The sequence below is a fragment of the Pristis pectinata genome, chromosome 31 (assembly GCF_009764475.1).
Source record: "Pristis pectinata isolate sPriPec2 chromosome 31, sPriPec2.1.pri, whole genome shotgun sequence".
In the NCBI taxonomy this organism is placed as follows: domain Eukaryota; kingdom Metazoa; phylum Chordata; class Chondrichthyes; order Rhinopristiformes; family Pristidae; genus Pristis; species Pristis pectinata.
Genome location: NC_067435.1, coordinates 20,252,143 through 20,279,299, shown reverse-complemented (window position 1 = coordinate 20,279,299; position 27,157 = coordinate 20,252,143). Strand labels below are relative to the sequence as shown.

The 27,157-nt window shown below is 45.0% G+C and overlaps 1 protein-coding gene across 1 annotated transcript in view; it reads right to left on the bottom strand.

The window, feature by feature from the left end:
- pkn1a (protein kinase N1a) overlaps positions 1 to 27,157 on the bottom strand; it is a 176,893-nt gene that overhangs the window by 139,939 nt on the left and 9,797 nt on the right. Inside the window, exon 2 of the mRNA XM_052042083.1 lies at positions 7,258 to 7,558. Within this exon, the coding sequence (XP_051898043.1) occupies positions 7,258 to 7,558 (301 nt within the window). The remainder of the gene's footprint in view (positions 1 to 7,257; positions 7,559 to 27,157) is intronic.

Here is a 27,157-nt window from a genome sequence, read left to right as displayed (position 1 = left end):
CCACCAACAATGTTATTGATGGTGGAGGATTTGGCAATGGTAAATGGGAAGTTGGAGATAGTGATTGCCTGGCACTTTTGTAGCTGGAATGTTACTTGATAATTATCATCCCATCTCTGAGAATTAACTAGGTCTTGCTACATTCAGGCTGCTTCACTTGCTGAGTGTTTCAAATGGAAATGAACACTGAGCAATCTTCAGGGAATATCTTCACTTCTGACCTTATGATGGAAGCATGGTCATTAATGACACAGCAGATGTTGGGACTAGGACACTGCCCCTGTGATCTCCTGTAGTCCAGGAGCTGAGAGATTAGCCTCAAACAATTACAAACATCTCTTCCATGATTCCAACCACCGGACTGTTTTCCCCTTGACGACCAATGACTTCAATTTTACCAGGGTGCTGTGATGCCTCACTCAGTCAAATATTGCCTTGATTTCAAGAGCAGTCACTCACACCTTACCTCTTTAGTCTATGTTTGGACCGAGTGTGTAATGAGGTCTGGAGCTCAGTGGTCCTGGGAAAGCCCAAACTGGGAATCAACGAGTGGATTATTGGTGAGTAAATTCCACTCAAAAGCACTGTCAGTGACAGCTCCCCTCCTTTGCTCATGATCAAGAGTAGACGGACTATATGGTAATTAGTGGATTGGATTTGTCCTGCTTTCTATGAACAAGACATACTCGCACAACATTCTGCATTATGGGTAGATACCAGTAATGAAACTATACTGAAGCATATTTGGCCAGAGGCACAGCTAATTCTTAAGTGCAGATTTTCTGTACCCACTTCCGAGATACAGCCCAATCCTAGAGCTTTGCTGAACCTTAGACATTTCTTGATATCATGTTGTGAATCAAATTGGCTGGAGACTGGCTTCTGTGATGGTGGGTTCCTGGAGCCTCATCTTCCTGTGTGGTTGGACTGCTGAGCTTTGACCTGATCCATTGGTTGTGAGATGACTATCTCTGTCTCTTGCTTGCTGTTTAGCACAAATGCAGTTCTGGATTGCAGCTTCAGTAGATTCACACCTCATCTTTCATTATACCTGGTATTGCTCCTGCAGTGTGCTTCTGCACTACTCATGATCCCCCTGCTTGGTAGTAATGGTAGAGGTGGGCATAGACCAGGCCATAAGGTTACAGATTTATGGTACTGTACACTTCTGTGCTGCTGATGGCCCACAGCACCTCAGAGGCCCAGTTCAGAGCTGCCAGATCTGTTCTGAGTTTATCCCATTTAGCACCTTTGTAGTGCCACTCAACACAATGGAGGATGTCCCCTGTGTGAAGATGGGACGTTATCTCCACGAGGATGGTAAAGTGGGTGCTTCAATCAACGCCATTAGGGACAGGTGCATCAGCAACAGGTAGATTGGTGAGGACAAGGTCAAATAAGTTTATCCCTTGTGTTTCACTCACTACATCCGCAGACCCATTCCTGCAGCCTTGTCCATCAGGACTCAACCAGCTCAATCTGTGCTGGTGCTGCAAAACCACCCTTGGTGAAGAACAGTAAAGTCCCCACCCAAAGAACATTCTGCTTTTAGGTGTTTCTTCCAAGTGTTGTTCACTATGGAGGAGCAGTGATTGGAAGTGGTAATCAGGAGATTTCCTTGTCCTTGTTTGACCTAATGCCATCCAACTGCATGGGTCTGGAGCCAGTGTTGAGGACATGGAAAGTCAAGGTTGAGGCCTCCAAGGGCTACTCCTTGCCCCCTGTGTACCACTGTGCTGCACCTCTGGTGGTCTGCCCTGTCCGTGTGTTTTCAAACACGTTACAACTTCAAAGAGTTAATAATTACAATGCTTGGAAAACAGTTGACAAACATTGAGCTTCCCATTAGCTTTTCCAACATTAAGTATTACAGAAGAAGAATTAGAAGTGGCAGAGCAGCACTACTAACTATGCAGCAACGTAGAACCACAAAGCAAAGGAGTCCTTTGGACCCACCCCACATCTGTCAGCTTTCCTCCTCAGGACAGTTTTACTTTCCGGATATATAGTAGCTGGGTGGGCACCGTGCCCGGCATGGGTTGGTTGAGCCGAAGGACCTGTATCCATGCTGTATTGCTCTATGGCTCCATATATCACTGTTTTGAAAGTTACAAATAAATCTGTTTTCATCATTTTTCTAGCAAGATACAACACACTTTGGAAAATGTCCAAATCCCTCCCCCCCCCCCCCACCCCATTGATGTTTCATTGGTCACCTTAAATTTCCTCTCTTCTATCACCCACTCTCCTACCAGTGGAAAACTTTTCAATTTACTCAATCAAAGCCTTTTGTGTTTATGAACGCCCATCAAACTCTCCCTGTTCTCCACTCTGGTTCAGAAACAATCTCTGTGTTGCTGCACAGAAGATCATTCAGTCCATCGACTCCACAAAGAATAGTTTGTCTTTTGGAATGAACTATTCATTCCCAATTCCCTGTTCCACAATTACCTTCCTTCAGATCCCTATCCATTACCCATGACAGAGAAGATTCACCAGGATGTTGCCTGGACTGGGGAACGTTAGTTACAAGGAGAGGCTGGGTTTATTTTTCCTGGAGTGAAGGAGATATGAGAGGCACAGATAGGGTAGGTAGTAAGAATCTTTTTCCTATGGTCAGAGTGCCTAAAACAAGAGGGAATGGGTTTTAAGCTGAGAGGAAGGAGGCTTAGAGGCGATCAGCGGGGAAAGTTTTTCCACACAGTTGATATCTGGAACTTCCTGCCAGAGATGGAGTCAGATATAATCACAAGATTCAAGAGATATCTGGTCAGGCACTGGAATAGCCACAGCTAATCATATTGGACTAACCTGATGGAGCTTGTTTTGTGAAGTACAGAGGAAAGTTGATGAAGGGAATGTAAAGATTCTGTCTAGATGGATTTTTCAGGTGGAGTCTGATAAATTTGTGGACGGCACAGTGTGTTGCAACAGGTGATCCTGCAGGTATACAGCTCCAGTGGGCCAGCTTCATTCACTCACTCGGGTCTGTGTGGAGTTTGCATGTTCTTCATGTGATGACGAGCTTCCCCCAGATGCTCCAGTGTCCTCCCACTTCCCAAAGACATGCTAGGACGTTAACTGGCTCCTGCAAGTTACCAGAGTGTGGATGATGAACTGAAGAATCAGTGGGGAGTTAGTGTGTATGTGACAGGGAATCAGTGGGGAGCTGATGTGTATGTGACAGGGAATAGGTCGCGAGGAGGTAAGTAGGGGAATGGAAGGGAGGAGTGTACTCTGACAGCCAGCACACTCGATGGGTTGAATGTCTTCCTTCTGTGTTATCAGGAAATATGAGAAAAGGCTGGTTTGTAAAATTGAGGCACATGGATTTAGAAGGTCAGGATAGGAAACAGGGCAAAAAAAAACAGAGGAGTGATTAAGGGTCATTTTTCAGCTCCAAGGATGGTGGAGTGTGTTCCCCAGGGGGTTAATGCTGGGACTAAAAGTTAGACATGGGTAAAATTTACAAATTTCCTAATAGACCTTATACATAAGGTAGGCTGGTTGAAAAGAAAGAAAGAATAAGGAGAGGCAGTAATAACTAATCAACTCTTCTATACACGTTCAGGATCTGGACACTGCTAAAAAGACCAACATTTATTGCCCATCCCTAATTACCCTTGAAAAGGTCAGTCATCCTCTTAAACAGCTGTAGTCCTGCTGAAGGTACTCACACAGTGCTGCTGGGGAGGGCTTTCCATGACTTAGACCCAATGATGATAAAGGACCAGGATAGTGTGCAACTTGGCGGGAAACCTGCAGGTAATGATACTCTCTTGCCCCTGGTGCCATTGCATTCTTCGCAGTAGAGGACACAAGTTTGGGAGGTGGTGTTACAGTAACCAGAATGAGTGCACACAGCACCCCGCTGTGCAACGTGGTAGAAGGACTGGATGGGCTGCCGATCAAGCAGCCTGCTCTATCCTGGATCATGTCAACCTTCTCCAAATTTGCTGACACTCCACTTATCCGGGAAGGGGTTTTTTCACACATTCTTGACTTGCAGATGTTGAAAGGCCTTGTGATATTAGGATATCCAATTCTTGTAGCCACAGTGGCTGGTTCCATAGAAAGAGACCCTTCAGCCCAACTCATCCATGCAAACCAAGACATCTTCCTGAGCTAATCCCTATGCCCCTCGTGATTTTATAAACCTCTATGAGGTCACCTCATAGGAGGAGGCATATGTCAGGTATAGGCAGCTTGGATCAAGCAAGTCCCTTGAGGAGTACAAAAGATGTAGGAGGATCACTTAAGAGGAAAATCAGGAGGGCAAAGAGAGGACATGTGATAGCTTTGGCAGATAAGGTAAAGGAGAATCCCGAGAGATTCTACAAGTATATTAAAAGGGAAAGAATAGGGGTCCCTTTATGACCAATGTGGTCATCTTTGTGCACAGCCACAGAAGATGGGCGAGGTGTTAAATGAATATTTCTCATCTGTATTTACCATGGAAAAGGTCATGGAAGCTAAGGAATTAAGGGAAATGAATACTGATGTACTGGAACATATCCACATTACAGCAAAGGAGATACTGCCAGTCTTTGGGCATATTAAGGTGAACAAATCCCTAGGGTGGTAGTGGAAAGTTGGTTTACAGATTGGAGGCCTGTGACCAGTGGCATGCCACAGCGATCAGTGCTGGGTCCACTGTTGTGACCTGGATGATGTGGTTAATGTGGTTAGTAAGTTTGCAGATGTCACCAAAACTGGTGGTGTAGTGTACAGTGAAGATTATTTAAGATTACAACAGGATTTAGATGAACTGGCAAGTGGGCCAGGGACTGGAAGATGGAATTTAACTTGGACAAGTGCGAGGTATTGCACTTTGGGAAGTTAAACCAGGGCAGGACTGACACAGTTAATAACATGTTGTAGAACCGAGGGACCTAGGGGTACAGGTTCGGTTCCCTGAAAGTGAAGACAGAGATCGACAGGGTGGTGAAGATGATTGGCAAACTTGCCTTCATCAGTCAGGGCATTGAGCACAGGAGTTGGGATGTCATGTTGCAACTGTACAAGTCGCTAGTGAGACTACACTTGGAGCATTGTGTACAGTTCTGGTAGCCTAGCTATAGGAAGGATGTCGTTAAGCTGGAAAGAGTGAAGAGGAGATTCACAAGGATGCTGCCAGAACTTGAGGGCCTGAGTTAGAGGGAGAGGCTGGATAGGCTGGAGCACAAGAGGCTGAGAGGTGACCTTATAGAGGTATATAGAATCATGAGGGGAGTAGATAAGGTGGATGGTCACAGTTTTTTAACCCAGGGTAGGGGAGTCTAGAAGTCCCATAGATTTAAGGTGAGAGGGTCAAGATTTAAAAGGGACCTGAGGTGAAACTTTTTCCACACAAAGTGTGGTGAGTATATGGAACGAGCTGCCAAAGTTAGAAAGTGGTAGATGCGGGTACAATAATAATGTTTAAAAGACATTTAGACAGGAATGTGATTAGAAAAGGTTTAGAGGGTTATGGGCCAAATGTAGGCTTGGATATAATCTTGGTCGGCATGGACAAGATGGGACAAAGGGCCTGTCACCATGCTGTACAAGTCGATGACCTCCTAGCGACCTTCACTCCAGGGAAAACAGTCCCAGCCTATCCAGTCTCTCCTTATAACTTAAGCCCTCCAGTCCTGACAACATCCTCGTGAATCTTTTCTGCACCTTTTCTAGCTTAATCACATCCTTCCCATAGAATGGCGACCAGAACGGCACACAATACTCCAGCTGCAGTCTCACCAATGTCTTGTGCAACTGTAACGTGATATCCCAACTCCTGTACTTAATGACCTAACCAATGAAGGTAAGCACGTCAAAACACCTCCTTCACCAGTGTCTTCACCTTCTCTCTACCTGTGACACCACTTTCAGAGAACTAGGTCTCTCTGTTCTACAACACTCCCCAGGGCCCTGTCATTTAATGTGCAAATCCTGTCCTGGTTTAACTTCCCAAAATACATCACTTCTCACTTGAACAAGTTAAATTTCGTTGAGCCGCTGGTCAATAGTCACCCACAGAGTACGGATGGTGGGGGACTCTGCAACGGTAATGCCATTGAGTATCCACGGTAGGTGGTCAGAATCTCTGTTTTTACCCCCACAGAGTCACTGACTGGCACTTTTGAGACACAAATGCTACTAATCATTTATCAGGCCATGCCTGAATGTTATCTAGTTCTTGTTACACACAGGCGTGGACTGCTTCAGTCGGCAAGGAGTTCAAATAGAATTGAACATTGTGTAATCATCAGCAAACATCCCACTTCCGACATTGCAATGGGAGGAAGATCACTGATGAAGCAGCTGAAGATGACTGATCTCCAACAGCCATCTTCCACGGGTGAGGTACAACTCTGAAGTGGGCATCATTCACCTCAGTCAAATGTTGCTTTGATGACAAGGGCAGTCACTCTCACTCTCACAATTCAGTTCTAATGCCAGCTCTGAAACAGTGCTTGGGAACAGCAGCACCAGGATGCTGACGCTTGAACTGGCAGTCTCTGGAACTGGCAGGGCACAATGAGAGAGTCATTCAGTCAGTATTGTTACAGCACAGGAAGCCAGCATTAAGTCTATGCCCAGTTCCTTTTCTCTCCCATTCCCACAGTCCTCAGCATTAAGTCTATGCCCAGTTCCTTGAAGAACAATCTCATCAGTTCCTTTCTCTCCCATTCCCACAGTCCTGCGCATTGTTCTCACATGCCCGTGCATATCCTTTGGAAGGTGCTGATTGATTCTGATGCCACCTTTGTCCTGAAGCAGCCCAATGGTTTTAGTGGAAGCACTCTGAGCTAATTAACTGAAGAATGCTAGCTATATATGGAATTTGAGAGTGGAAATAAAACCATGCATGTTCTTTTTTCAGGCTTGGTAGGTTCTTGATAGAGGATGGATTCTTCAGATTTAAATCTTCTTCGTCTCAGGCACCTCCTCAGGGCTGTTACGTACTTCCACTCCAGCTCTGTAGGTTTGGAGGTGATGGAAGAGGCCAATCAAGTCCAGCAGACTCTGTCACAAGAGGAGCAGGAGGTGGGCAGTAGTTTGGGAGGTGGGAGCCACTTCCTATTTTTTGCTGAGCTTCCACATGTTCCCAATGTTCTTGGAGCCATTTGCCTTCTCCATTTGATCAGTTGCAGGCCAGGAATTCTCAGAAATTGGGTCTGCACATTACATTTTGTCCAAGGAATACAGTACTGAGGAACAACCCAGAACTTACTTTCTACACATTACCTATATACAAGACACTCCAGCCATTACCTTGCAGTTCCTCGGGATCCTTCACCACAATATGTGCATTGAGGTCCTGCAGCTGCTCGTGTAACTTCTCCAGTTTTCGATTGGAGTTTTTCAGGACATGTTCCACATTGGACAGGTTCTTTTTGTCAGTTGTCACTTTCCGCAAGTTCTCCGCACCTTCTTTTATCTTCAACTCTTTCCTGATCTCCCGTTTAATCTGCTCTTTGGCTTCATCCAATTTCTGCTGGAATGGTGTGTCTGAGAAATCTGAACTCTGGTCAAATCCCAGTTGTTCAAAAATTGGCAAGTTTCCAGGATCGCTCTGCAAGGAAACCAAAGAATTTAATTGGCTTTGTGTGCATTAAGGACAGTCAAACACTTCACTACAGCAGAAGTACAGTAACTTATTTCAATACTGTGATAAAAATCCCAAAAGGATTGCACTGAGGAGTTAAAGAAAGAAGGATCTGTAGGAATACTACAAGTCATTGCGCAGGTTAAAAAGGCCTTAAACTTAACCAAACTGGGGTTCAACAAAAAAAACAGAAACTATGTTATACTTGTGCACTACAACTGAATAGTTCAGGTTACCATAATCTAAAACAAATATCGAAGCATGGCATTGAAAGGCTGCAGAAAGATTTTCTAAAATAATATCAGAACCAGAAGATCATGCCTCAAAATGGACAGGATGGGACTCTTTTCTCTATAGAACAAATTAACTACAGAATAAATACAAAGAAATCTTTGAGCTTTAGAAAGGTTTTCTAAATTGCTTGTTTATGCAATGAGGAGGTTATTTAATACGCCCATCTCAAAACGTCCTAAAGAAGATGCAAGACCTGAAAAGTTATTTTCCATATTTCCTTTCGACATAGGAGCCAATCATTCGGCCCATCCAGTCCATGCAGCATCAATCCCATTCCCTTGTAGCCTGTTCTCTCCCACTTTTTAAATTCTGTCTCTCTCCCCACAGGTACTGCCTGACCTGTGACAACTCCCAGCAATTTCATTCCATACATTTGCATTTTTTTTCTGCTTTTCATCAAGTGCCAGATCCCTGGGAAATGAAGTAGAGCAAGGTTCAGAGGAAGAGTATTTGCTGTCTTTGGTGTCTTTGTGCAATAATTGCATTGACCTTAAATTTGAAACAATTTTTAGAACAATTGAACACTGTACTTTACAAAAGCTTGTATGGATCATTCAAGGCATGGAAAAAAAAAATGAGGACAGGTTCCTCTGAGCAAAACTTTTCAAATTAAAGAGTTAATAGAATAGTGAAACAACAAACTATGGACACACTCAGCAAAGGATGACAAGGACACACACTATGTCACAATTCAGAAACAAAGACAAGCAGCTGCCTGCTGTAATTAAAACCAAGGGTATCTCCCTCAATATCAAGAGACAGATGGAAAACTTGTTAGTGAAAAAAATGCAGATGCTGGAAATCTAAAATGAACACAGAAAATGCTGGAAATACTCAGTAGGTCAGACCACATTGGCGGGAAGAAAAGGAGTCAAGGTATCAGGGTGAAGACCCTTTGTCAGAACTGGGTGGGAGACAAAAGAAGCTCGTTAAGCAGCAGGGAGGAGGAGAACATGGACAAAAGAGCGTAGACAAGAGAATGCAGAAGTTGTGAAATGCAGAGCAGGAAGACACGTCAGTCTGGACACGTCCTCTACTCCCAAAGGAATAAACACAAACAAGCTGAGCCAACATCACAAATTGACAATTGATACAGACAGAAATTGTTAATTGAAGTTATTTAATTCGAGATCAAGTCCAGAAGACTGTAACATGCCCCGAGAAGTGAGGTGCTGTTCCTCAAACACTGTAACAGTGCAGGAGGCCGCAGACTGAAGGTCAGCGTGGGAAATGGGACGGAGAATTGAAGTGGCACCAATGGGAAGCTCAGGGTCGCCTGTGGACTGAACAGAGGCGCTTTGCAAAGCCATCCCCCAATCGGTGTCTGGTTTTTACAGTGCAGAGGAGATCACATTGCAAATGCTGAATGCAATACAGATGATTAAAAGAGCTGCAAGTAGATCATTCCTTTGTCAGAAAAGGCTGTTTGGATCCCTGGGTCTGAGAAGGAAAGAGGTGAAAGGACAAGTGTTGCGAGATAAAGTCCATAAGACGGGGCGCAGTTGGTGGGCCAGGGAGTTATGAAGAGCATGGTCCCTGCAAAATGCTGAAAGGGGAAGATGTGTCTCTCGGTGGTAAACTTGTTATCTACTTGTCATAGAGGCATTGTGGCTTGGAGTTCTACAGCTACCCAAGAAACAGCTCCAATTATCTGAGAGACATCAAAACTTGTACTGGATGATCAGGAACTTAGCTTGGTAAAACCTGGATTTGCATCTTAAAACTATAACGGATATGTATTTTTTCAAGTTATACTTTATTGTTATTCACCCATATGTTGTAAAAGATGGAGGAATGAAATGTTGTTTCCCCCAGACTCACACAACAGAGGACATACATAGAACAGAGGACATACAATAAACGCAGACAGAGAAATTGCACAAGCACAAATAGTGCAAAAAATGGTATATACAGGATACAAAATGAGTGCAAACTTAGTTGGACAAAGAAAATACAGAACTCAGTATATTGCACTAAGTGTATAAACATGTTCAGCAGCAGCCAAAGTTCTTATGCGCTGTTGTGCAAACTGGGACTTCCGATGCGGCATTTTTGTACATGCAGGTGTGAAAACCTCTCAGGCTTATGTTGTATGTATGTGTACATATAGACTTTGCAATCTTGCTGACAAAATCCATGCTTTGACAAATAACACTGATACCATTTTTCAAGGTGTAACAATAGTCGGGAGTAATGTAAAGAAATACAACAGTCATTTGAAAATATACTTAGACAATAGTAACGTTGGGATTTGGAGTCATCCGTTCCAGACACAAACCCAGATTGGTTGTAGTGATGAGAACAAATCAGCTGTTGCAAACAGTCTGACAGTGCATCCAAGCTCCCAAGGGCAAGAGCAAAATTGGATCAACAGGTGTATACTACAATCCTTCACACTGTGACTGCAAAGTTCTGGCGTAATTACTTCTTTCTGATACAATGTCCCTCAATCCCTTCACTAACTTTCCCATCCCGCTTATGATTCCCTGATTTATCCTTTCTGCCCTTAACTAAAGGCACAACATTAGCCATCCTTCAGTCTTCCATTGCCTCACCTATGACTATCCACATCCACAACACATTGTGCGTTTCTGTTGTACCCTAACGATACCCAGTTCTATCTCATCACTGCCCTTGTCAGTCTATTTGCCCAAAATTCACTACTGATAAGAATTTCACATGACTGAACACAAGGAAGACCCTTTCTCCCTGAGTAGGGGAGTCTACAACTGGAGGGTACGGGTTTACGGTAAGAAGGGAGAAATCTAAAGTGGATCTGAGGGGTAAGGTTTCCACGCAGAAGGTGGTGGGTATAATGAGCTGCCAGAGGAGGTGGTAGAGGCAGATACAATTACAATGTTTAAGAAGGCATTTTGACAGGTACACAGATCGGAAAGGCATGAGCGGATACTGGCCTAATGCAGGCAAATAGGATTTGTGTAGTTAGGCATCAGGGTCAGCATGGACGAGTTGGCCAAAGGGTCCATTTCTGTGCTGTATAGGTCTATGTCTCAGTGACAGAAGCCACTGCCTCACGCCAGGTCATCAGTTCTGTTCCCTAACCACCTCCTAAATCTCTCTCTCTGGTGACTAATAAGACTGAACCACACAGTTCACACCCTTGGTATAACGTTTGATCCTGTGATGATCTTTACAATACATCTCCTTGCCATTACTTACACCAGCTATTTCTACCTCCATAATATTGCCTGACCCCACTCAGCTCAGCTCCCTTTGGTTGAAATACTCATCCATTGCTTCATTACTGCTTAGTCTGGCTTTTCCAATGCAATTCTAATCAACCTGCCTCACTCTACCCCATTGGAACTTCAGGGCAACCAAGCCTCAGTCACCCATGCCCCACCTCACACCAAATCCTGCTCACCCATCATCAATGGGCTACACTCCTACAATAACTGCTCATTAAACAATGCTTCTAATTTACAACGTGCACCTTTACTTTCAAACCTTTCCATGGCCGACCAACCTCTGCAATCCCTTTCCACTTTCTCCAGCCTTTTTGTCATCTCCAAAATTAATCACTTTATCACCGGAGACTGTGCCTGATGCCGCTGGGAACCTCAACTCTGCAATTCCTTTATTAAACCTCTCTGCCTGTGTGAGACATAACCCAAAAGCCCTAATTTGGGCTCAGTCAAAGGTTTTATTAATAACATTGCTTCAAAGCACTTTAGAACATTTTATTTGCTTAAAGACATTATATAAATAAAAGAGAAACAAAGGACTGCAGATGCTGGAATCCAGATGAAAAACACCACGATGCTGGAGGAACTCAGCAGGGCAGGCAGCATCCGTGGAGAGAAGCAGACCGTCAAGCAGGAAGAAGTTTTCTTCCTCTCTTCGACGGGAGCTTCGCAAGTCCCTCGCTCACTGCTCCCCCTCTGATCTCCTCTGCTCTCCAGCTCCTCGACCATGTGTTCACTCAGGCTCAGACCCACCCCACCTCCCCTCTTTTGTCCACCTATCACTGCTTTGCTTTTCCCTCTTATATATTGGGCTTCCCCTTTTCCTATCTTCAGTCCTGAAGATAAGATATGATATCTTTATTAGTCACATGTACATTGAAACACACGGTGAAATGCATCTTTTGCATTGAGTGCTCTGGGGGCAGCCCACAAGTGTCGCCACGCTTCCAGCACCAACACAGCAAACTATGCCCACAACTAAGAAGGGTCCTGACCCGAAATGTTGACCACCTGCTTTTCTCCACAGATGCTGCCTGGCCTACTGAGTTCCTCCAGCATCATAGCGTTATATAAATAAAAACTAGGTGGATCAAGGGGCAAGGATTGTGTGGAAAATGCACCCTGCCATTGGCAGATCTTTTTGTGCTGCAGACTCAAAACTTCTCTGCAGTTTTCAATACATACATTTACTGTTCCAAGTCCAGCAGAATTATTTCTAGAGCAAAAAACAAACTGCTGGAGGAGCTCAGTGGGTCGAGCAGATTCCATCTGTGGGGGCAGAGGGGTGGTCAACATTTTTTGGTCAAGGCCTTGTATCAGGACAGAGAGTGTAGAGGGGATGTAGCGATGAGTGGGAGTGTGGGGCAGGGGCTGGTAGGAGGGAGATGATGGGCAGATGGAGCCGGGTGGGGGAGGGAGCTGTGGAGTTGGGAGATGGCAGCTGGTGGGTGATAGGTAGAGACAGATAAGGAGGGAGAGAATAAAATGAGGCAGAAGGAGCCAGGTAGGGGGAGGGAAGGTGAAACAAAAGACAGGCTAGAAGCTGATATGTGGAGTGAAAGGAGGCTTCAGATACTGGATCTGATAAGTAAGGGAGGTGATTGGTGGAACCAGATATGGAAGGATGATGGGCAGAAGGAACCAGTTGCGGTACGGGTGAAAACCTGGAGATATAATGTGTGGGTGACAAATGATGGAACTGTGGGGCAGGGGATAAGCTGGGTGGATCAGACAGAGAGAGAAAGGAGCATGGGGAATGTGGGTTACCTGAAGTTGGAGAATTCAATGTTTGCACCATCGGGTTGCAGACAACCCAGGTGGAATATGAGGTGTTGTTCTTCTAGTTTGTGTTGGGCCTCACCCTGGCAGTGAAGGACACCGAGGACAGACAGGTCAGTGTGGGAATGGAGAGGGGAGTTGAAATGGCCATGTAACCGGGAGCTCAAGATGGCCACTGCAGACGGAGCGTGGGTGTTCCACAAAATGGTCGCCTACCCTACACTTCATCTCACCGCTGTAGAGGAGGCCACATCAGGAGCACTAAATGCAGCAGACAAGGTTGGAGGAGGTGCAGGCGAAACCTTGCCTGATCTGGAAGGGCTGTTTAGGTCCTTGGATGGTGGTGAGGGAGGAGGTGTAGGGACAGGTGGTGCACCTGCTGCAGTTCAGGAGAAAGTGCCAGGGAACATAGGGTGGGGGCAAGGTGGGAAAGAGATGAGCAGAGCAGGAAATCAAGGAAAGAATGGTCCCCACAGAAACTGGAAAGGGGTGGGAGGGGAAGGTGTGACCGGTGGTGCAATCCCATTGCAGCTGGCAGAAGTGACAATGTGCTGTATGTGGATGCTGGTAGGACAAAAGGGAACTCTGTGTCTATGCCATTGGTGGTGGTGGGGGTGGGGGTGGGGGTGGGGGGGTGGAGGGGGCGAGAACAGAATTCTGGGAAAGGGAGTAAACGCAAGTGAGGCCTCCATCAACAACAGTAGAGGGGAGGCCATGTTTCCTGAAAATGGGGGGGGGAGGGGGCAGAAGGTGCTGATGTGCAGATGGAACCCAGTGGGGCAGGGTGATGAATCCAGATAACGGGGAACAGAGTTGGGGACTGGACAGACCTAAATTTGTCACCCTCTCCCACTGGCTCCATCGGCCCATCATCCCCCACCTCTCCTGGTTCTACCTATCACCTACCAGCTCCCGTCTCCACCCTCCCTCTATCCTCTTTATACCAGCCAACTCCCCTCTACACTCTTGCTCCTGATGCAGGGTCTCGACCCAAAATGTCAACCATCCCTCTGCCTCCATAGATGCTGCTCAATCTGCTGAGTTCCTCCAGCAATTTGTTTTTTACTCCAGGTTCCAGCATCTGTGCCTCCAAATGAAGCAAGACGCTGTACACAAGTCCTCTTGCAGTAAAGGACAACATACCATTTACCCAAGTACATGCTGTATCTGCATATTAATCAGGTCCCTTTGAAAACTAACACCTTTCAAGCTCCTACCAGATAAAAAATACTTCGCTTTTCTATTTTTTCTACTGACGTTGATTCATTGTATTCCATCAGCCGCGTCCTTGCCAATTAGCTTAACCTGCATTTACTTTGATCTGCCTCTCACTCCTTACTGCTACCCAGCTATGAATCATCAGCACAAATCTCTGCAGCAACTCATTAGGGTCAGCTTGCAAAACCAAGAATAACCCATTCCTGTTCATTCCTACTCAGTGCTTTCTATCTGTTAATTAATCCTTGATCTCCCACAGCAATATATCACCCCCAATATCACGCAGTCAAACTATGACTAATAATCTCATGTGTGACACCTCAACAAGCCTTCTGAAAACTCATACTAGCAACTAGTTTGGCCTTACCAATTCGACTCAGAGATTCCCCTCTAACAGATTTGTCAAACACGATTTCATTTCATAAACCCATGTCAACTCTGCCTAATCATATTGTTATTTTCTTCATGCCACTTCCTTAATAATACAGACAAAAGGCCAGGCTGACTGGTCTACACTTCCCGTTTTCTCTCCGTGTTTTTCACATAGATGGGCGCAGACACGGGGGGGGGGGGGTGAAAGGCTAGTTTCTGTGCTGCACGACTCCAAGACATTTACTGTCTCCCAATACCTGGAATTTCTGAAGATGACAACCAGTACATTATTTCACATAGATGGGCGCAGACACGGGGGGGTGAAAGGCTAGTTTCTGTGCTGCACGACTCCAAGACATTTACTGTCTCCCAATACCTGGAATTTCTGAAGATGACAACCAGTACATTCACAATCTCCATAGCCACCTCCTTCAAACCCCTTGGGTGCAGTCATCAAGTCCTCGAGATTTATAGCCTTTCAGTCTCGTTAATTTTTATTAACGCTATTTTCTTTGGGCTCCTCATTCACTCTAAACCTGCTTTCCTCCCGTCTTGACTCTTAAGGGGCTAAAAAAAAGTTCCCAGCAAACCAAAGTGCATCTTTAACCAGTTAATGGTCTTCCAGCAGCTCCCGATGTTTGTCTGTGTCCCCCTGGGAACAGCCCACAGAGCACAGAGTTCTGCACTGGGCAATACCTTGGGATGAAGCTCAACAAAGACCAATGCACCCCTTTCCAGACCCTCCTGGCAAACATGCAGTCCAAGATGACATTGATAGAAGGTTTGAAGGAAGTGGCTATGGAAATTGTGAATGTATTGGTTATCAAATTGAGAAATCCCACATATTGTCTGAAATGACATTGGTAGAGAAAGACCTGCAGAGTGAATGTACGGAATTAGGAAAGAGGTTAACAAACAGGACCTCAAGAATAGTAATCTCTGGATTACTCCCAGTACCATGTACTACTGAGAGTAAGAATAGAAGGATATGGCAGATAAATGCATGGCTGAAGAGTTGGTGCAGGGGGAAGGGATTCAAAACCATTGGGATCTCTTCTGGGACAGTGGTGACCTGCACAGGAGGGACGACTTGTACTTGAACTGGAGGGGAATAAATATCCTGGTGGGCAAATTTGCTAGGGAGGGTTTAAATGAGATTGGCAGGTGGTGGGTGGCTGGGAGTTAATACAGAATTGAGTGGGAACCAGAGCACCAGGTCAGAAAGTGGAGGGGCTGAGGGAGAGGGTAGATGTCATGACTAGTAAGTCTGTGAGGAAGGACAGGCAGGAGCAAGGATCAAAGTGTGCTTAATTTAATGCAAGGACTATTAAGAACAAGGGGGATGAACTTAGAACGTGGAACTATGATGTTGTGGCCATTACAGAGACTTGGTTGAGGGAGGGACAAGTCTGGATGCTTAATGTTCCAGGGTTTTGATGTTTCAGAAGAGATCGAGAGGGAGGTAAAAGAGGGGAGAAGTTGCAAGTACTAATCAGCGAAATATCACAGCTGTACTCCAAGGGTACATAATGGAGGGCTCACCCACTGAATCCTCACATATGGATAGAACTCAAAAATAAGAAGTCACTCTGATGAGATTATACTGCAGACCCCCCAACAGCTAGCGGGACATTAAGGAACTGATGTGCAGGCAGATTAGGGAAAGGTACAAAAACAACATGGTTGTAGTGAGTGACTTCAACTTCCCCAATATAGACTGGGACCTCCTTAGTGCAAGGGAGTTAGACAGGGCAAAATTTGTTAGGTGCACCCAAGAGGGTTTCTTAAATCAGTATGTAGATAGTCCAACTAGAAGAGGGGCTGTACTGGGCCTGGTGTTGGGAAATGAGCCTGCAAGGTGACTGACCTTTCAGTGGGAGAACATTTATACCATAGAAACATTGCACCATAGAAAGCATCCTATCTGGATGTATCACAGCTTGGTATGGCAACTGCTCTGCCCAAGACCGCAAGAAGCTGCAGAGAGCTGTGGACACAGCCCAGCACATCATGGACACCAGCCTCCCCTCCTTGGACTCTGTCTTTACCTCTCGTTGTCTTTGTGCAGCAGCCAGCATAATCAAAGACCCCACCCACCTGGTACATTCTATCTTCTCTCCTCTTCCATCAGGTAGAAGATACAGGAGCCTGAGGGCACGTACCACCAAACTTAAGGAGAGCTTCTACCCCACTGTGATAAGACTATTGAACGTTTCCCTTATACAATGAGATGGACTATGACCTCACGATCTACCTTGTTGTGACTTTGCAATTCATTGCACTGCACTTTCTCTGTAGCTGTGACACTTTACTCTGTACTGTTATTGTTTTTACCTGTACTACATCAATGCACTCTGTACTAACTCAATGTAACTGCACTGTGTAATGAATTGACCTGTACGGTCGGTTTGTAAGACAAACTTTTCACTGTACCTCGGTACAAGTGACAATAATAAACCAATACCAATTTATGAAACAGTGATCACCTTAAGTTTTAAAATAGCTGTAAATAAGGATAGGAATGGACCTTGTGGGAGAGTATTAAATTGTAGCGGGGCAAACTGTGAGAGTATTGGGCAGGAACTAGGGTGAGTTAATTGGGAACAGCAGTTTTTGGGCAAATCCACATCTGACGTGGAGGGTGCCTAAAGCCCAACTGCACAGAGTACAGGACCAGTTCTAAGGAAGGACAAGGATGGCAAGGTAAGGGAACCTTGGATTATGAGAGAGCTGGTGAATTTAGTCAAGCAGATGTCAGGGTTAGGAAGCTAAAATCGCAGACAGCCCTTGAGGAATATAAAGAAGACAGAAATGAAATCAAGAAGGGAATTAGGAAAGCCAGGAGGGGCTGTGAAAAGCCCTTGGCAAGTAGCATTAAAGAGAAAGCATTCTATACATACATCAAGAGCAAGAGGGTAACTAGACAGTGGGTAGGACCACTCAAGGATAAAAGAGGAAACATGTGCTTGGAGGCAGGGGACGTGGGCATTGTCCTAAATGAGAACTTTGCACCGGTATTCACCAAGGAAAAGGATGTGGAGGATAGTGAGATCAGTGTGGAGCATAATATGCCGGGGCATGTTGAGATAAAGAGGTGGTGTTGGGTCTAAGAACATTAAGGTGGAGAAGTTCCCAGGGTCTGATGGGGTACACCCCAGGTTATTGAGAGAGGCGAGAGATAAGATTGCTGGGGTCTCGACCAAAATCTTCATGTCCTCCCTAGCCACAGGAGAGATCCTGGAGGACTGGTGAGTAGCTAATATTGTTCTGTTACTCAAGAAGGGATAAATAGGGATAATCCTGGTAACTATAGACCGGTGAGTCTCACATCAGTGGCAGGGAAGCTATTAGAGAGGATTCTTAGGGATAGGATTTATGAGCATTTGGAAAACCATGGCCTAATTGGAGATAGTCAGCATGGTTTTGAGTGGGGCAAGTCATGTCTTACCAACTTGATTTGAGATTTTCAAGGAGGTGACGAGGGTGATTGATGAAGGTAGCACTGTGGATGGTGTATACATGGATTTTAGTGAGGCATTTGACAAGGCCCCTCGTGGTAGGCTCATCCAGAATATTAAGCTGCCTGGGACCCACAGTGACTTGGCCGTTAGGTTTCAGAATTGGCTTGTCGATAGAAGACAGAAGATAGTTGTCAATGGTAACATTCTGGCAGGAAGTCTGTACTAGTGGTGTTCCACAGGGATCCGTTCGGGGACTTCTGCTGTTTGTGATGTATATAAATGACTTGGATGAAAATATAGATGGGTAGGCTAATAAATTCACAGATTGGTGGCGTTGTGGGTAGTGTAGAAGGTTGCCAAAATATACATTGGGATACAGATCAGGGCAGATATGGGCAGAGAAATGGCAGATGGAGTTTAATCTGGCCAAGTGTGAGGCGTTGCACATTGGGAGATCAAATGTAACGGAACAGTACACTGTTAATGGCAGGACCCTCAATAGCATCCTGACCAATAAAGGCAAGTGTGCTGTACGCCTTCTTTACCACCCTATCTATTTGTGTTGGCACTTCCGGAGAGCTATGGACTTGCACCCAAAATCCCTCTGTACATCAGTGCTTCTTAGGATCTTGCCATTAACCGGGTTCTTTCACCTTACATTTGACCTCCCAAAGTGCAACACCTCATACTGAGCCAGATTAAACTCCATCTGCCATTTCTTTGCCACATTTCCAACTGGTCTATATCCTGCAGTATCCTTTGACAATCTTCCTCATTATCCACAACTCTTCCAATTTACATGTTGTCATGTATTTATCCACCAGGTGTCCAATACTCAGCTATAATGGATTTATGGTTTAACAGGTCAGTGCTGTCAAAGAATGTCAACACACACCACTGACAGCAGCAAAGGTACATTTATCTTTAAATCAGTCCTTCAGACATTTTAGTTCACAACCAGTGTTTTCTTGTCCACAATCATCACACCTAGATAGAATGACTCAAAGCTTCCTCTAGGATCTTCAAGGGATACATCAACAAATGAGTAATTCCCAACAGGAAGCAGTAGCACAGCCATTCATGGAATGCTGGCTGAAGGAATCTGGCACTTCCTGGCACTAGTACAGTGAACACATTGAAATCAATGGAAGAAATCAGCTGCTGGGAGAAAGTAGGTGAAGCCGTGTATTTAATTATTAGTTTAATTGTTTTAATTATTTTAAGTATATGTGTTTTTGTAACTCTTAAAAATACCAAAGCTTTTTAACTTAAAACATTGTTTTAATTTTTGACAGGTCCTGAGTGACTGTGGGTGTATGCAAATATCAAAATTGCTCTTAATAAATTTAAACCGCACTCGAGACTGAAAAACCGCAGGGCTAGCGTTTACCACCTTCAAGACTGTCCCTGCCTCTGCAGCTGGCCATATGTTAGGAGATGCCCTGGGCCTCACCAATGTGCTAGGAGCTGATCTCCAGCAAAAAACTGTGCCTTAGGCCATAGAACAACAGAAGAGCAGTCCCACTTTTGGTTCAAATTTCCTATCAGAATACTGATATGACTGTGCACTTGAAGCTATGCAGCCCTGACTTGTGTATGCACTCTCTCCCTGGGTATATGTTTTCTTATGATATGGAGGGAGGCCATTCAGCTCACCGACTCTAAGCTTGTTCACTGAAGAAGTCTGAGACAAGGGTATTGTTGAGCATTTACAAATTCGTACAGTGTTTCAGACATGCATGATGCCTCATTTGAATGTGATTGATGCCAAACTCAACTTACAAAACAGATTTATTACATTCACCTATAATCATCGAATCCAGCTATAATCTTACCCTCTGTTCAGAACTTTCAAGAACTTTTCAGTCTTTTGTTTAAACAAAAAGTTTGGAGCACACACAACCATCACTAGCAATTGTGACACTAAGCTGAAGACTAACATCACACAGAAGTAAACAGATGCATGCAATATGAGACAACCACATTATTCAGACTTAAAAAGGAAAGAATGAATGGACACTCAAGAGACTCCGTGGATGAATAAAGACCTAAGAGGATATTTGAGGGCAAGGAAAGAGACACTTATTATGTACCAGTACAGCAGATGAGTCAATGATAAGAGAGAGTACGAGGGGTTGAGAAGTAAAAAAAATTGAAAAGCAAAGTAGAACTATGAAATTAGATTATTAAGGAACAAAAAAATTACAAACACAGGAATACAGCCACTGAGGGTGAACAGGACAACTCTCTAGGTAACAGTAAAGGTTTTTATTATAAGGGTTAGATTTTATAAGGTTCTTTTTTAAGTTGTTTCATAAGTTATAAGTTGGGAATAGTGAGGGCTGGACTGCACAGGCCCATGACGTCAGCAGGTAAAGCGTAGGCAGTTTAAAAAGCAAACCGCCATATCCAGCGGGCAGCGTCAGAGTGGGCAGTGGAGTGAGAGGGACCAGAGTGTTTTGGGCTTTGGCTCTAGGGGCTTAGGTGTAAGGGGCGAGGAAAGGGAGGTGACTCGAGGAAAGGAAGGGGTTTGAGTGCGGTTTCCTGTACTGTGTCAGATGTGGGAGTTCCCTGAGTCTCCCTGCCTATGGGAAGGCTACATCTGCACTAGGTGTGTCGAGCTGCAGCTCCTCAGGGACCGTGTCAGGGAACTGGAGATGCAGCTCGATGACCTTTGTCTGGTCAGGGAGAATGAGGGAGTGATAGAAAGGAGCATGGGAGTCAGGCAAGTGGGTCACAGTCAGGATGGGGAAGGGGAAGAGTCAGGTACCAGAGGGTACCCCTGTGGCTGTACCCCTTGACAATAAGTACTCCTGCTTGAGTGCTGTTGGGGGAGACAGCCTAACTGGGGGAAGCAACGGTGGCAGTGTCTCTGGCACAGAGTCCGGCCCTGTGGCTCAAAAGGGTAGGGAAGGAGTGAGGAGGGCACTAGTGATGAGGGACTCTATAGTTAGTTGGGCAGACAAGCGATACTGTGGACGCAGGAAAGAAACTCGGAAGGTAGTTTGCCTCCCAGGTGCCAGGGTCCGGGATGTTTCAGATCGCGTCCAAGATATCCTGGAGAACAGCCAGAGGTCGTGGTACATATTGGTACCAACAACATAGGTAGGGAAAGGAATGAGGTCCTGTAAAAAGACTATAGAGAATCAGGAAGGAAGTTGAGAAGCAGGACCTCAAAGGTAGTAATTTCTGGATTACTGCCTGTGCTAAATGACAGTGGGTATAGGAACAGAATGAGGAGGAGGTTAAATCCGTGGCTGAGATTGGAGTAAGGAGCAGGGATTCAGATTTCTGGATCACTGGGGCCTCTTTTGGGGCAGGTATGACCTGTTCAAAGAGGACGGGTTGCACTTGAATCCCAGGGGGACCAATATCCTGGCGGGGAGGTTTGTTAAGGCTACTGGGGAGAGTTTAAACTAGAATTGTTGGGGGGTGGGATCTGAACTGGAGAGACTGGGGAAGAGGTGATTGGCTCTCAAACAGAGAAAGCTAGTAGTAGGTACGATAGGCGGGTGATAGAGAAGGGATGTGCTCAGACAGGTTTGAGATCTGTCTATTTTAACGAAAGGAATATTGTGAACGAGGCGGATGAGCTTAGAGCTTGGATCGATACTTGGAGCTATGATGTGGTGGCCATTACGGAGACTTGGATGGCTCAGGGACTGGAATGGTTGCTTCAAGTGCCAAGTTTTAAATGTTTCAGGAAGGACAGGGAGGGAGGCAAAAGAGGTGGGGGAGTGGCACTGTTGATCAGAGATAGTGTCACAGCTGCGGAAAAGGTGGACGTCGTGGAGGGACTGTCTACGGAGTCTCTGTGGGTGGAGGTTAGGAACAGGAAGGGGTCAATAACTTTACTGGGTGTTTTTTATAGGCCGCCCAATAGTGACAGGGTTATTGAGGAGCAGATAGGGAAGCAGATCCTAGAAAGGTGTGAGAATAACAGAGTTGTTGTGATGGGGGATTTTAATTTCCCAAATATCAATTGGCATCTCCAGACAGTGAGGGGTTTAGATGGGGAGGAGTTTGTTAAGTGTGTTCAGGAAGGATTCTTGACACAATTTGTAGATAGGCCTACAAGAGGAGAGGCTGTGCTTGATTTGGTATTGGGAAATGAACCTGGTCAGGTGTCAGATCTCTCAGTGGGTGAACATTTTGGTGATAGTGATCATAATTCTATCTCCTTTACGTTAGCACTAGAGAGAGATAGGAACAGACAGACTAGAAAGGTGTTTACTTGGAGTAAAGGGAATTATGAGGCTCTCAGACAGGAAATTGGAAGATTAAATTGGGAACAGATGTTCTCAGGGAAAAGTATGGAAGAAATGTGGCAAATTTTCAGGGGATATTTGTGTGGAGTTCTGCATAGACATGTTCCAATGAGACAGGGGAATCACAAGAGGATACAGGAACCGTGGTGTACAAAGGCTATAATAAATCTAGTCAAAAGGAAGAGAAAAGCTCACAAAAGGTACAGAGAGCTCGGTAATGTTAGAGATCTGGAAGAGTATAAGGCTAATAGGAAGGAGCTTAAGAAGGAGATTAGGAGAGCCAGAAGGGGGAATGAGAAGGCCTTGGCGGGCAGGATTAAGGAAAACCCCAAGGTATTCTACAAGTATGTGAAGAGCAAGAGGATAAGATGCAAAAGAATAGGACCTATCAAGTGCAGCAGTGGGAAAGTGTGTATGGATCCGAAAGAAATGGCGGAGGTACTTAATGAATACTTTACGTCAGTATTCACTATGGAAAAAGATCTGGGGGATTGTGGTGGGGACTTGCAGCAGGCTGAAAAGCTTGAGCATGTAGATATTAGGAAAGAGGAGGTGCTGAAACTTTTGGAAAGCATCAAGTTGGATAAGTTGCCAGGACCGGATGAGATGTACCCCAGGCTGCTGTGGGAGGTGAGGGAAGAGATTGCAGAGCCTCTGACAATGATCTTTGCGTCGTCAATGGAGACAGGAGAGGTTCCAGAAGATTGGAGGGTTGCGGATGTTGTTCCCTTATTCAAGAAAGGGAGTAGGGATAGCCCAGGAAATTATAGACCAGTGAGTATTAATTCAGTGGTTGGTAAGCTGATGGAGAAGATCCTGAGAGGCAGGATTTATGAACATTTGGAGAGGTATAATATGATTAGGAATAGTCAGCATGGCTTTGTCAAGGGCAGGTCCTGCCTTACGAGCCTGATTGAATTTTTTGAGGATGTGACTAAACACATCGATGAAAGGAGAGCAGTAGATGTAGTGTATATGGATTTCAGCAAAGCATTTGATAAGGTACCCCATGCAAGGCTTATTTAGAAAGTAAGGAGGCATGGGATCCATGGGGGCATTGCAGTGTGGATCCAGAACTGGCTGGCCCACAGAAGGCAAAGAGTGGTTGTTGAAGGGTTGTATTCTGCGTGGAGGTTGGTGACCAGTGGTGTACCTCAGGAATCTGTTCTGGGACCCTTGTTCTTCATGATTTTTATAAACGACCTGGATGAGGAAGTGGAGGAGTGGGTTAGTAAGTTTGTGGATGATACAAAGGTTGGGGGTGTTGTGGATAGTTTGGAGGGCTGTCAGAGGTTACAGAGGGACATAGATAGGATGCAAAGTTGGGCTGAGAAGGGACAGATGCAGTTCAACCCAGATAAGTGTGAAGTGGTTCATTTTGGTAGGTCAAATATGATGGCAGAATATAGTCTTAATGGTAGGACTCTTGGCAGTATGGAGAATCAGAGGGATCTTGGGGTCCGAGTCCATAGGACGCTCAAAGCAGCTGCGCAGGTTGACTCTGCGGTTAAGAAGGCATATGGTGTATTGTCCTTCATCAATCGGGGAATTGAATTTAGGAGCAGAGAGGTATTGTTGCAGCTATATAGGACCCTGTATTTGTACTCAAATACAAAGGAAACCTGTGCGTAGAACAACCAAATATTTCAAGTTTGTCACATTTATTCCCTGTTCTCCCCTTAACCCACCACCAATCCAACTCATCCACACCCCATCTTCCTGAAATCACCCTACTGACATCTTCATTAATAGCAATCTGTATCTCAAAAGCAAGAAGGTGAGGGAAAGGATTCACAGGAATGGTCTGACAGCTGGCATAGACTCAATGGGTCAAATGGCTTTCTTCTATGTCTTAAGAAAAAATGGAAGTATTTGCCACATTTCTTCCACACTTCCCAGGGCACCAGTGCTCAAGACAAGAGGGCATGGCTTTAAGGTTATGGGTGGGAGGTTCAGGGGAGATGTCAGGGGGAGGTTTTTCACCCAGAGAGTGGTTGGTGCATGGAATGCACTGCCTGGGGTGGTGGTGGAGGCAGATACATTGGACAGGTTCAAGAGTTTGTCGGATAGGCATATGGAGGAATGTGAGATGGAGGGATATGCGGGACAAAAGGGTTAGATAGTGTGAGGGTGGTTTGATGGTGGGCCGAAGGGCCTGTTTTGTGCTGTATGGTTCTATGGTGGAGAACAGATTATGCTAATTTTTCAGAAATTACTGGTTAATTCTCAGGTGGAATAGTGTCTCCTATTCTGAACAGCACACTTCAGGTAGGATCCCAAATCTTGGAGAGAATATGGAGAAGATTCACTGCAACTAAACCAGGAATCAGGAGCATCAATAGGGTGGAGCGACTGGAGTTGTTTTTCAGGCAGAGGGAAATCCAGAAGTGACTTAACCAAACAGAAATGACTCTATGACGCTATGTTTTCAAGACCGTAAAAGGCTAAGAGGGCAAAAAAGGAAAAACCCTTGCCATCGACAAATGGGTCAGATTCTAGCACGTTATCGTCTGAAATGCACTGCCTCGGAGGGAGGTGGAAGTAAATTCAACAGTAAATTCATAAGGGAACTGGATAAATACTTGAAGGGAGAAAATTCCAGAGCTATGGAGGAAGAGGAGGGAATGGGACTGATTATACAGTTCTTCCAAAATCCAATAAACATATGAGGAGCACAAAGGAGGCCACCACCCCCTTCAAGCCTGCTCTTCCATTTAATAAGATGATCTGATTGTAACTCAAATCCACATGCCCATTTATTCCAGTTTATTAACCTTTCACTCCCTGACTTAAAAATATTTACAGACTGTTTCCACCCCCCCTTTGAGGGAGGGTTACAAAGAATCACAATTCTCTTGAGAGAAAAAGTACTTCTCTCATCTCCATCCTAAGTAGGTGACCCCATATTTATAAACAGTAATCCCTAGTTCTAGATTCTCACACAAGATGAAACATCCTCCCCACATCCACTCTCAAAGCACCTCAGCATCTTACACATTTCAATCGAGTCTCCTCTCTCTCCTAAACTCCAGCAGATGCAACTCCAGCCTGCCCAACCTTACCTCATTAGAGCACCTGCTCATTCTGGATATCGGTCTAGTAACGTTTCCCTGAACTACTTCTTATGCAAAAATAGCACTCAGAGTACAAGATCAATACTGTGCACAATACGCCAAATGTGGTCTCACTATTGCCCTTTATATCTGAAGCATAACCATGTTACCTTTGTATTCAATTCCCCTCACAACAAGCAATAACATTCTACTAGATTTCCTAACTAAATGCAGTACCTGCTTTCTAGCCTCCTTCTTAGCTGTAAAATTCTGTAACCATAGCCTGATGTGTCTGACATACTGTTCTGAACCTAAAAAAAAATCCAGAGGTTTGTGATCATAGAGAGTCATACAGCATGGAAATAAGTCCCTCAGCCCAACTTGACCATGCCAACCAAGTTGCCTATCTGAGCTAGTCCCACTTGCCTGGTTTTGGCCCATTCCTCTAAACCTTTCCTATCCACGTAACTATCCAAATGCCTTTTAAGTACCTTCAGGGATTCTGAGGAATAAGATATACATGCATTTGGAAAAACAAGGGTTGATTAGGGATAGTCAGCAGGGCTTTGTGCATGGGAGATCATGTCTCACAAATTTGATTGAGTTTTTTGAAAAAATAACCAAGAAGGTTGACAAGGGAAGGGTGATAGATGTAGTCTATATGGACTTCAGTAAGGCCTTTGATGAGGTCCCACATGGTAGGCTGCTATGGAAAGTTAGATCACATGGGATCCAGGGAGACCTAGCTAATTGGATACACAATTGGCTTGATGGTAGGAAGCAGAGTGTGATTGTGGAAAGTTGTTTTTCCGGACTGGAGGCCTGTGACTAGTGGGGTGCCTCAGGGGTCAGTGCTGGGCCTATTGCTATTTGCCATCTATATCAATGATTTGGATGAGAATGTACAAGGCATGGTTGGTAAATTTGCAGATGACACTAAAATAGATGGTATGGTAGACAGTGTTATCTGGAATTAGAGGAATCTTGATCAGCTGGCTCAGTGGGCAGAGGAATGGCAAACAAAGTTTAATTCAGATAAGTATGAGGTGTTGCATTGTGGGAAGACAAATCAGGGTAGGACTTTCACAATGAACAGTAGTACCCTGAGGAGTGTTGTAGAACAGAGGGACGTAGGAGTACAAACACATAGTTCCCTGAAAATGGCATCATAGGTAGACAGGGTAGTGAAGAAGGCTTTTGGCTTGCTGGCCTTCATCAGTTAGGGCACCGAGTGTAGAAGCTGGGATGTTATGTTGCAGTTGTACAAGACATTGGTGAGGCTGCATTTGAAATATCGTGGTCACTCTGCTATAGAAAATATGTCATTAAGCTAAAAGATTGCAGGAAAGATTTATGAGGATGTTACCAGGACTTGAGGGACTGAGTTACAGAGAGGTTGAGCAGACTGGGACATTAAGCGTAGGAGGATGAACGGTGATCTTATCGGGGCGCATAACATCACGAGGGGCATATTGTAGCGTGAATGCAGTCCTTTTCCCAGGGTTGAGGAATCAAGAACTAGAGGGCATAGGTCTCAGGTGAGATGGGAGAGATATAATAGGAACCCAAAGGGCAACTTTTTCACCTAGAGGGTGGTCCGTATGTGGAATTACCTGCCAGACGAAGTTGTTAAGCCAGCCACATTAACAAACTGAAAAGACACTTGGACAGGTACATGGATAGGAAAGGTTTAGAAGGATATGGGCCAAACCCTGGCAAATAGAACAAGCTTAGAGGGACATCTTGGTCAGCATGGACCAGTTGGGCTGAAGGGCCTGCTACCATACAGTACAACTCTATGATTCTAAAAGCTGTAATTATACCTGTCTCTGCCACTTCATTCCATATACTCATCATCCTCCATGTGAAAAGTTGCCCCTCATTTATAAACCTGTATATAGTCAACCCTCAGCCT